Here is a 12,330-nt window from a genome sequence, read left to right as displayed (position 1 = left end):
ACAAGGAAGGTGGACGATGGCACAGATGTGTGGCTAAAAGTTGTGCAGAGGCCCAACAAGGACTAGGTTGCTAAAGAATGAAACATGAAAAAGTTTATGGGGGGTCATCGCTAAACTGTAATCAGTTGTGTGTCCCGATATTCAAGACTATGGGGGCTCGTGCAAAGAAAAAATGACTGCCAAAAATAAATATGAAGACAATTTTGTTCCTATTTCACCTTCCATCAGGCAATTTCCCTAAAAAAGTTACACCCCAATAACCTACTTATATACGGCCGTGACGGTAACTTTTGACTGTGAAGGGACTCCGTAAAACGTATACAATATAATCGTTAGTATGGGTACCGACACAGGTTAGAAAGTGGAGGGAAAGGTGAGGGAAAATTTAACACTCATAAAAAAAGATTTTGAAAAAAGCTCTTTGATTTGCAAAAAGGTGGGGGCATGGCCCAATACGTCACAGGTCCTGGTTAGTAATCAAAACACGCCTAAACATAGTCAAAATCTTTATGTTGATTATCACAACACCTAATCTATGCTACTAAAAACAGTTCAAGTGTAATTCCCATTTTCATTTCCCAGTGGCCCATGCGTGAATGTGCGTTACTCTGATAACGCATGCGTTCTGTGCCATTGTTTAGAAATATAGAGGACGACGCAAGGAAATGAGATATAGTACCTGGAATGCTACCAAACATCTTGGCTTTGGTTACCATGCGCATTCTTCTGCACACATCATAAGGCCTGATAGGATACGGTTCTGCCAAAATACCACCAGGCCAAAACGAATCCCTGAGTGAAAGGTAAGCGTTTTGTGGTTAGAAAATGAATAATGCCTTAAATTAAGCTTTCTATTATATCAGCCAATTCATTGACAATGCGAAGTCATTGATACATCAAATGTGATATGAGGGTTTACCATGACAATGAATAATAACGTTAAAAGTTTGTAGTGCAGATACAAATCGGAACGCAATACAACACTTGCGCGAGACACGCAGGCCAGGCATCCCCACGATTGGCTGTGGGCTGGCCTACCAGGGGACCGTCCCCGCGTTATCATATGCCCCACATTATTATAATTTGCTGCTAAGAAATGTCTTCTACAGTGTAACTGGCTCAAAATAAATACATTACAGTGCCGTGGGGAGGGGGAATGGGGGTCTGGCTGGCCCAGCCCCTCCTTCAGAAGACAGTGTATATATATTTGTTTGGACGAAATATTTCTCCTTTGGATCTAAATTTCTCCTTTATTGTGCTATTGATTTTCCATGAATTAACATGGAATGACTTCATATACACACAAGACATTCTTTAACACAAATGCAAGTAAAAGCAAGTTTTAGGACGGCACCTATGATTACAGTAAATCAGATTTCTATTTTTGCCTTACGCCATTGCATATATTCCAGTCGACAGTAAATTGACAAACAGCTATGTGCCGGTGCAACAGCAATAAACAGCATAAACGCAATTTACGGGCGCTCCTTGTAAGAGAGGGGATGGATTCATTTTTAGAAATCAATCAGTCGACCTTGTACAGCGATAGGGTATGAACAACAGAAGAGTACTCTAGTTGCATAATTGTCTAAGAACCCGTTTACACGAGAGCGGATCTGAACCGGATCGGACCTAAAAGAGTACGGATACTTTTGGATCCGATCTGGTCCAGGTCTCGTGTAAACGGGGTCTAAAACGGTTTAAATTGCATCAAGGGATCAAGTCAATCGTCTACGAAAAAAACAGTTCTGTACAAACAGAGACAAAAGAGAGCCAATTTCTCACCTAAACGTCTTTACATATTCGACTATCTGTTCGGAACTTGTTAAGTAATCCACATTTTCTACAATTTTTCTACAAGATTGAAACAACATATCATGAATTTATGATTACTGTAATAAAAAGAGCTAATATTGTAGTTTCCAGTGCTACAAAACACAAACCAGCACCAGAGTGGGAGGAAATGCGACAAAGACTTTTGAATTTTCAACATAATATAACAGATTAGTTCCCTGATGATCACATTGAGCATTAAACTAGGATCAGCAACTTAGAAGCGTCCCGTCGTATACCGCTCTGCCTATAAGGCATTGAGCACTTTACGTCAAACTGATAAACAGCATTCTTCATAACATAACAGAATAAATTTCATTGAAAATTTAAAAAACGAGTCTCTTTGCTCTGCAAGTATCTAATCTCTATTTTCATAAAAGTAAACTACAAGATCTAGTCAATATAGTATACAAAGTAAAAAAGTAATGTAAATATTTCAAATCTGTTTTTTTGTTCAGCTTTGAACAAAATTCATGATTGAGCTCAATAGCTGAAGTGCAACACAAAGAGGTAAATTTGGGAGATGCTAACAAACCTATTTATTCGGTCACCATACGTCGTTTTGATTATTTGCTTCAAGATAACAACAATTCTTCTCCTTATCCATTGATTTCTTCAAGTAAGAAAACACAATCAAAGATAATGCTTTTCCCTCTAATAATATTAATACAGGGTAAATACAAATTGTAAGAGCCATTCATAACAGAAACTTGATGACCATGAATCTTTTCTCGCTATGAAGTGCATTAAATAATAAAAAAGCTGTTAAATTTACTTAAATGTTTTTTTATGTAGCTAATAAAAAATAATTATACAGTTTTTAAGGCCTGGTCAAACGAATCAAACATCCGTAAAACAACACCCGAACACTATTATATCAACATTTTTGCCGATGTTTTTTTCGCCGATGTTTGATTTGTTTGGGTGTGGGCTTATAAACAAATGCTTTTAACAATTTGAAAATTTTAGCAATTATGGTCCTTGGTCGGGCCACTACTCGGAGTGGATGAATGAATCGAAATATGGTTCACTGGCTTCTAATTGAGCGTTAGGAAAGCTTAAGTACTCTTGAGGAAAGATGTGATAAAAGCAAACATAAGGTGCTAAACCAAAATGCTTAAAGGGGATTAATACACAAGAAACCACAGAATCCAATATTCAGGATCAAGTTAAGTATTAACAGTCTCAAATGAATGAAAAATGACAAAAGAAGTACGAGTGATAACCATATAAGCAGCTTCTACAGCAAATTACAAAATGGTACGAAGATACGAAAAAAAGATTAAGGACAGTGACCAAAAGGTCTTAGCTGCATGAGGTTCTTATTAAATTTTTGGTCGCATAAAGAGATATTTTACCCTGGGTACTCTTAGGTCCTGAATAAGCACCCCTCGCTTATTTCTTGAATAAGCATCCCCCGAAAAACTTCAGACCCCTCTGCTCTTATTACGACCCCCCGCTAATTAAGCCCTACATAAAGAGTGAACAACTGAGATTGAATTGGTTAATAAAAGTAGTAGGACATTACTGTTCCGTTCTGTTTGGAAACTATCATCTTGATTTCTACGAATATTTTTCCTTTAACACTGCTTGGTACTCGTTTACACCAAATTTCAACCCCCCCCCCCCCCGCTTGTTTCGACCCCTCGCTTATTGATATTGAATTTTAAGAAATTTTACAAACTCCCCCTCCCCTCGCTTATTAAGACCCCCCGCTTATTCGGGACCTAAAAGTATATTTTGCCAATAATATCCTGTGAGAAAAAAAAGATACATAGTTTATTTGACTTCCCTACCTATCTTTAAGGTCAAATATTTCATCCATTAGCAGTAGTAGAATTCGCAGAGGGATATTGTCCTCGTCCTAGAAATGGGAAAAGCAGGATAACATTTACAGTAAGAAAACGGCAAAGATGGGAAAGATCCAAGAATTGAGCGATAATCACAAAATCAACTATCACGAACTATGAATCAAAACAAACAAATACATTCAAAATTGATTAACAAGCAGCAATTAAATGATGGCTCCCTACATTTCTAAAACCACAAACAGAAAATGACATTGACTGAAATACTAGAGCCTTCAATAACTTGTACTGGGACTGTTTTTGCAACTTTGCAAAACATACAGGTGCAGACTTTCGAAAAATATAGGCAATAGAAGTCTAGACAAACCTTGGTCAGTTGCCCGTAGCATAATTCTTCTGAGAGTTCCAAGTACGTTTTAAAGGTTTTAAAGCTCTTCCAGAAACATCAAATATACAAAAACCTAACATAGCTGAAACCAAATAGATACAAAAAAGCGCAAATAATCAATTTGAGCACTTAGAGCCTAAAAAAATGCCTGCGAGAATTAATTTGAACACCGAGCGATTGGCGTCGTATTTTTGTGTCTTGTTTCAATGTATTGAAAACCAGATTTGTTCCAACGGAGAGAGCTGGATGGCTGATTTTGCCATTAACAATTGGCGTTAGTATTTAGAAATTTTGCAGACATGGTGCATTAAATGAAAGGATCTAGTGTTATTTTACATCCATTATGACTGAAATTACCTCAGCATCAAGTGATTCTGAAAGCTTTCCAATAAAAAGATTTTCTTCGCTGTTCTTGCTTGCCTAGATGTCGAAGAATATATAGCAAATAAAAATCATTTAAGACAATGTTTTTAAATTTTCTGAAAGGAGTCGATTCGAAATTTGCTGTGCCAATTTAGAACCAGCACAAGAAAGAAACTCACTGCAACTAAATGAGAAACATAGAACTGACTGGACTTGAGAAATCGCGAAGAATTTCTTGAATCTGGCCACTTTAACAGCAAGTTGCAGAAACTTGGAAAAGGCTTTATTATCAATTACGGTGGAAATCCAATGTATAAGAGAACATAATAGCTACGTTCGAATTCTCATACAGTATTTTACCCAAAATTATACATAAAGATGTCAAAATTGAAGAAAGACAAATTACAAAAGGCAATACGAACCTTCCCTTTAATACTATCAACCAGGTCATTATTAGGTCTAGACAATACTTCTGGCCTTGGTTTGTTTGATTTTGTGGCAGCTTTAACAGAAGCTTTGATGGGCTGAGCAATATGATCTATCTGTAAATCAAGTTCAGATTTAATTGAAAGGAGCAGGGAAATCTACTTAAGCAAAACCAAAAGATGTTGCAGCTTCGTGCAAGATGATTTTCAGGTTTGTGGTTTTGAAAAAACGCAAAACACAAGGGTCAATAAATTACAGGTTTTCAACTTTCTAAAGTGGATTCAACTTAGCTTTGAATTCATCTAGTCTGCTAACAGCGGAAAGAATCATCTATGTCTCTTTGTGGCGATAGTACTGATTCGCAATTTTTGTACAGAGAAAGTTCAGCTTGTGGAGAAAACCTGTTGCATTGATATCAAACAACATAAAAAGTTTATACTTCACTAACAGAAAAACAATTCGAGGAATACCCGCCTTAAAAAGTTTCAGAGTTCAGATTGAAATGCATGATACAATTTCGGTTACCGATTATAAAACATTATATTTTGCTTATAACTAAATTATCTTTTGCCCAAATACTCTACACTAGCAAAATTGTGATTTCAGTGACCTAAAAAGACACTCTTTATATCTACTTGTAGTCGTAAATTCATGTTTTTCGACCCACCACAAAGCTACTGATAATATTACTGCGTATTCTTGTTTGATAATAACATGAAATGGGTAACAACCAGAATAAACAGGGGATGAAAGCAAGATATCAACATCCACTGCAAGAATTTTTCTAACGAAAGCAACATTTCAAAATACTATAATGCATTTAATGAACTAAATTTTTAGGGAAAAAGATGAAAACATTTTTGCACGCTTTTCAAGATTCCAGGAATATGTTACTGAAGTCAATAAATTTTAGTTACACCTAATGCTCTTTGCTGAGAATGCTGTTGATCGACAAGGTTTTGAAGGTCGCTGCTTTTGTTCTCTCCCTTGGTCCTCTTAAGTTTTTGCAAATATAAATTTTCTGACCTAGGCTCCTGGTTCTAGGCTGCTGCAAGCTCTTTAGACAAGCCATATAGATATATATATTTAAGGGCAATTGGAAAATGAGGAAATTACTTACTTTTCTAGATATAGCGCTTTTTCCTTTGTAATATTCACCAGGCTCAAGAAATCCAATCACAAGCTCATACAGCCCTCGATTTTCAGTAAGTATCTCAGTGGACAGCAAATACTGAAATCAAAGAAACAACTTTTTATTTCAAAATGAAAAATCACCAGGCCATTACAACTTAACAATTAACAAAACACTGACAACGGTCATACAAAAATTATCTCTATGCACAAATTGATTTTGAAGGCATATTCCCAGTGCATGATTTCTAGTATAGAGTTAGATCTTTCAAAACATATAAACGCCGTCAAGACTGCTAAATGCAGTGATTGAGCTCTTGTAGTGATCGTTGCTTAGCCTGAAAATTTCTCTATAAAAATCAAATAAATGATTTTATCGCAAAAGCGAAGAAGGAGCTGTAATATCCGTATTACATTAATTATAGGATAAACGGTACTATTTTTTAATAATTCTGCTTTTAGTTCACTTCACCTCAATTCTCTTGTATATTTTCGATAAATTTCGGGATGGCATTCATCTAATTTGAGCAAAAACGCTCGGTAAAATTCTAGTGATTTCCGTGAAGATTTAGTATATTAGATGCCATATTGAAATGACAGTGACGTCACAATAAAGGCAAAGGAGATGGGCCAACTTTTGTCGAGATTCTAGGGTAGGGGGGTAAAGAATTGTTTTATAACTTTTTAACGAAGGGAGAGTGTCTTCGGCTTTAGATGATGTTAGAAAAAGAAGGAGCGGAGTAAAAAATCCCCCTTCTAAACGACATCATTTATCCACAGTCTCTAAAAAACGAATAGGTCTCTCGTCAAACATACCAACAAGTAATCCTCAAGAGCTTGCTTTCTTTTTTCAATAAAATTTCGATCCATGTTTCCAAATGTTTTTTTGCCGGGCAAAGTCAAAGACGATAGCGAAGAAAACTAGAAAAAAATATTATCACCATAAAATATTCAAAACCCCCTTGCTGAGGTCACAGTATTCCATCTGGTAGGCTTTCTAACATGTCACTACGGGATGACTTTTGTCATGTGCTGTAATGTCGAGCAATTGCACTTGGAAACTATTAAAAACAAGATACTTCAATTTCAATTCCTATTCCAGGTTCTTATGGTATGTGTCAAAATCGCACACATTAAAAAGATTAATTCTTACAGCAGTTGTTTCCAGACGACATAGATACATGGATTCCAAAATTATTCTAAATGAAAAGCAAAGAGTTTGCAGTACCAGGTTTTACAAAGGTGCGGAATTTTCAAGAAAAATTCGAATGGAATCAAATCAAACCAACAGGTCATTAACTCACGTTTTTTGTAATCAAGCTTCGTTTACGATAAGAAATGCAAGCTTATATAGAAACTAAATGGCGAAACAAATAAAATTTCGTTTGGCAGAGACATACAGCAAGCAAAGCATATTAAGGGAAATCCTGGCTATATCTAGAGACCTTTTCGCGCAGCTTCATATGTAAGTCATGGAAATCACTGTATCTTCGACACACAATCCAGTTGGTTGAGGCCGCCGCGTCCGTTTTGCAAACCTGAATGGAGTACACACCATAAGATTTGTTCTTTTCCTTGCAAATTCCTAAGGAAAGAACACGGGAATTGTACCTCAAACTGATAGAAATGAAAATACGGTGCAGTGAAAAACAAACATTGAAACTTAGAACGATCGTCCCTAAGAATACTCATCGCATACAAAAGCTTCAAGGTTTCTACTGATTCAAGGTTTGAAAAATCAGTGAACCTCACCACAAACAGACTTGGAGAGAGGGTTCAAAGAGAGATAGACAACTAACTAGAGAAGGGGCACAATCAAGAGGATAACTCATTTCGATATTACCAATAAGATTTATTTGGACTTCTTTATTTCAGTTTACTATTGAGGACCCAGGGCTAGTTAATAATGACAACGTGATAATCTACAATGGTAATGACTACTAAGGAAGGTACTTAAAGCGAAGCTACTTTTTCCAGATCCGATAGTTTCCATGCCAATGTTTATTACCTGCTCTTGTGATTGATGCAGAATATCTAACTTCACTGTCGGGTGTCCAGAGCTGCTCAGGACTTGGTTCAGTAGCAGGTTTTGTATCTAACACCCTCTGTAGATGTACAAAAAGGAAACCAGAATGAGGGTTAATCACTTCTTTACTGTCACTGTCAAACGACCAAATAGTTGTCTCTTGCATACAGGAATAGATTATCAAGATGCTGGTTTATCAAAAGGAAAAATCCCCAACAAATAGTAATAGATACATAAATTTTATATATAAATATATAGAAAACACTTTCGTAAGACGTTTGACGTTATATATATATATATATAAGCCAACCCTTAAGCCAACCCTGGATATTTCACCGTAGTCAATGCAGTTGCATCTTCTATTTCGGCATAAAGCTTCTGTCAGAATACTTAATCACAAATATTTAATTAGAAGCCAATACATGAAAAATAATGTATTTAAAAAATAATTGCAAATGGAATTCATTATAGCTTGCAAACAAACACAAAAACAACATCACTGCGAATAGCACCTCTTTCCCCACTTCAGAATCCGTGCTCATCGTGCTGGCAACGTCATCTGAAAAATACGACAATATCAGTTCAAGGTCATCCTATTTCCCTACAGCATGAAGATGCAATGTACAGGGTTTGTAGACCTTTTCATTTGATGAATAAATAGACCCGCTAAATTGATTTTGCCTTTCAGCGCTAGATTTGCAATAATCACTTAAGAGGAATCGTAGACTGCAGACAAAACTGTAGTCTACAAAAATGAAAACAATGTGCAAAATACAAAGTTTTTCAATAGAGGGGTCTGTAGAATGTCTGCAAAGAGAGGGACAGTCTATTCATTTAATACAAACCTTCTGTGTAGGGAGACTCGTTTCCATCATCTAAAAACATCAAGATTTACAAGATGAGCAACAAAATAAGTCTTGAAAAACAAAGATATCATTTAGAAAAATATTGAGGAGCAAAGCCCCTAAAACAGATCCCTGTGGGACTACTTTGATTTTATCTCTCCATTCACCTTAGTTAGAGTTTAGCTTTGTCCTATGCACCCTGCCTTGGAGATAATTCTAAAAAATTATGGCGCATATACGCGATATTAGTAAATAACTGGGACCTTCATTACAACATACTGGCAAACATAACCTGGCAAGTACTGAGGCAGCCATTTGGAAGATAATTGAAAAAGGTGGCAATTTAGACCGGAACAAAAAATTTAAAATCGGATAAATTAACCTAAACTATTATTGAATTGATTGATAATGTTATTCAAAAAGCAAACATTTTACAACATACCAAAAGCTTTTTCGTTTGACACTCCTCAGAGCATAAAACGTCATAATAAGGGTGCCTTCGTTTTCCTGATTGGCCTATTTCGATCTACAACTGGGTATATATTTTTCATCGTGTTCTTTCGGACCCTTATTCTGACGTTTTATGCTTTGAGGAGTTTCAGACGAAAAAACTTTTAGTATGTTGTAAAATGCTTGCTTTTTTCAAAGCCATTTTCAAATTTTGTACCGCAAAAAAATTGTTCCAATTTATTGATAGTTCAACTGCCAGGATAAAAAGCTATAACGGGAAAAAATTATTTTGGCAAGGTAATGAAGTTAAATATCTTTCGTTTTCTACCTCTTGCATAAACGAAAATCACAGTTAAAGAATGACCATTAATAAAAAACTGTGCTTTATATAACTGAGTTAAACAAAATGAATTTTCACCTGATTTGTCTTTGATGAGATCCATATCCATTAGACATCTGTTAACAATAAAATGTTTCAGTCAGAACAAAACTTTGGCCCATGTCTTTTTGAGGAAAAATCTGTTTTAAATAATTAGTTTATTTTATTAATTTTCATAAATTTACTTCAATTAATTTCAGTGATTTTTATTAGTTTATTTTCTGATAGAAATTTTTATACTACTTTTTTACCTTTCAAATAAGAAAAGAAACTGCATAAAAAACGTATATACTTGATATATGCAGTGCTGTTAAGAAATGCTCCGTAGTATTTTTGACTTGATAATATCTTGAACACCTATAAAAAGAACAATAATTAAGTGCGTATGACTTAAAGAATGGTTGAAGATGTTATTCATATAGTATACATATAGTCAATTAAAATTATGCTGTCCTACTTTCAAAAACCAAAGTGGAAACATTTTTCAATGATGTCTGAAAACTGCATTATACCTTTTTTAAAATAGCGCCCAAAGTAAACAATGAGGCTTAGATTTGCTAAAATGATAAACAATTTGCTGACACATGCCCAGGCTAAAAATTCGAATTACAACTTTACCCATAAAAGAAAATAAATAGATGAGTTTAAAAAACAAAACAATGTTTAGGACAAAGCCATCCAAAAAGTATAATGTCAAAAAATACGCTTTCTTTTTGGTGAGGAAAGGTATCTCGATTCTAGTGACATATCGCCGCAAAGTAAGAATCAGCCTGACAAACACCATTAGCATCGGTGAGGCTCAAAAATTGGAAAAGGTTAAACAACGCGTGGTACGGCCCCAGGACCCTTGCTGTTTAAAAAAACAATCAGAAGCAGGCAAATATAGAGCCTGATGGAAAAGAGGGTAACGCTTCTGGCCTCATATAGACCGTTGGACAAATGGCAGATTATTGAACTGACCTGACTACAACGATAAAAATAAATTGAAGAAAGGCGGAAAAGCAAGCTAGAGACTGAGCTGGTGAAGATCGCTTGGGCCTAGATTGACACTGGTTCTTAAAATAAACATCATTTTGACAATAAAAAAATGATTTCTTTTACCTGCATCTGAGCCGAGTCAAAGTATGCCCCACTAGGCTCCAGGCTCCTGATATCTTTGACAATTTTTCGTACCTGCTGGTCTTCGAGAACAATTCTTGGGGAAGCCTAAGATTTAGCATAAGTCATATAATTCCACGGAGAAGTATCAGCACTGCAGCATGGAGCAGTGTAAACGATGTTGAAAAATTGTAAATCAGTGAAAACCTGTTGCTCCGGAAGCTCATTGGCCGATGAATACAAGCAATATATGAACGTGTGGCCTCTCTGGAGGAGAAGGGCCTTATAGGTACTGACTGTGAAATTAAAGTACGAAGAGATAATTTATTGTCAAATTTTGCACAAAAAAATCAAACAAAGTGGTTATAAAATCTTTTTAGCACTGATGATTGAAACAACGCACCTTTGGAGATATATACTCTTCATAAATATTTGCAGCTGCCCCTCGTAGTTGCTCAAAGTCCAAATCAGCTCGCTACAGAAAATATCAAAAGAACTTAAAAACAGACACAATAATGGCAAACAAGAAGAAACTAATGTTACAACGTTTTACAGTGCAACCTCTATTAACAGATATCTCTATACAACGGACACTTCTCAACAACAAGCAGATAGTTTTATCCCATATGATCAAAACGCTCTTAAAGGGCCCTCTATAACACAGACACCTCGATAGAACGGTCACATCTATACAAAGGACAGTTACACTGATTCAGACGGTGTCCATCACAAGGAGGCTCCACTGTACTTACAAACAAGGCTTATCGGCCTTAAGCAGATAGTTCAAACTGTTAACTCTATGAAATACACGCTGGCGGGGAAAGAATAACTGCAATTGCATAAATTCTAAATAGGCTCAACTTCTTTGGATGTAACGACATGACAGAGAATGCTATCAGCAAGAAAGAAAAATTCAATGCAATAAATGGAATAATAATCACATTTTGTGAACCAATTTCTTGAGCTCTGACTGTTTCCTCTGCAAATATAGACAACTGTTGCTCGGCAGTGGCTCGGAATCCCTGAACACAGATAAAGGTAAATTAAGACGTGCGTTTAAACGGAGGATCAGGTTTTTAAAGGGAAGCCATACCCTGTTTCTAAGGCATTAACCCCCCCCCAATCACGGGCTTATCACGCACATCTCACTTTCAAGGCACGTGAAGGTAGAATAAAAATCACAAGTGGCAAGACAAACTAACTTATTCCTGCTGCTTGTCGTTCAAATACTACATTTTTCCAATCTGAAGGACAGTTCAAGTCAAAAGTCAAAACCCAAGGTAAATAAACAACTATTCATATTAAGAAAAATTATATTGGATTATAAATACAGATATAGTTTGAAAACTTTACTTTGCATGTTTATATAGAATATCTCTAGAGGTCAAACATAAATCGAAAACAGCGTCAAAGACAAAGACATCTTGTTGAAACGCTGCTCTGAAAATCCTGGCTAGAAGTATAATTGTATCATTATATCGCATATACATAAACGTATCATTATATTATCCAATATCATTGCCTCGCCATTAACCGCACAAAGTCTCTTCAGCCGCTCTCCAATTTGAACTGTGTTGCTAATC

At 35.8% G+C, this 12,330-nt stretch overlaps 1 protein-coding gene across 1 annotated transcript in view; it reads right to left on the bottom strand.

Annotated features, from left to right (window-relative positions):
• LOC135682121 (sorting nexin-13) overlaps positions 1–12,330 on the bottom strand; it is a 29,908-nt gene that overhangs the window by 4,295 nt on the left and 13,283 nt on the right. The window contains exons 14-30 of the mRNA XM_065196854.2: positions 11,689–11,769; positions 11,151–11,222; positions 10,751–10,855; positions 9,942–10,006; positions 9,689–9,726; positions 8,821–8,850; positions 8,488–8,534; positions 7,958–8,054; positions 7,395–7,534; positions 6,766–6,870; positions 5,939–6,049; positions 4,815–4,934; positions 4,387–4,449; positions 3,630–3,697; positions 2,369–2,446; positions 1,786–1,854; positions 680–792 (exon numbers count right to left, since the gene is read on the bottom strand). Coding sequence (XP_065052926.1) covers positions 680–792; positions 1,786–1,854; positions 2,369–2,446; positions 3,630–3,697; positions 4,387–4,449; positions 4,815–4,934; positions 5,939–6,049; positions 6,766–6,870; positions 7,395–7,534; positions 7,958–8,054; positions 8,488–8,534; positions 8,821–8,850; positions 9,689–9,726; positions 9,942–10,006; positions 10,751–10,855; positions 11,151–11,222; positions 11,689–11,769 — 1,402 coding nt within the window. The remainder of the gene's footprint in view (positions 1–679; positions 793–1,785; positions 1,855–2,368; positions 2,447–3,629; positions 3,698–4,386; positions 4,450–4,814; positions 4,935–5,938; positions 6,050–6,765; positions 6,871–7,394; positions 7,535–7,957; positions 8,055–8,487; positions 8,535–8,820; positions 8,851–9,688; positions 9,727–9,941; positions 10,007–10,750; positions 10,856–11,150; positions 11,223–11,688; positions 11,770–12,330) is intronic.

This window comes from Rhopilema esculentum, chromosome 16 (genome assembly GCF_057945365.1).
Source record: "Rhopilema esculentum isolate cy_ngs chromosome 16, ASM5794536v1, whole genome shotgun sequence".
In the NCBI taxonomy this organism is placed as follows: Eukaryota; Metazoa; Cnidaria; class Scyphozoa; order Rhizostomeae; family Rhizostomatidae; genus Rhopilema; species Rhopilema esculentum.
This window is presented reverse-complemented; position numbering and strand designations above follow the sequence as displayed.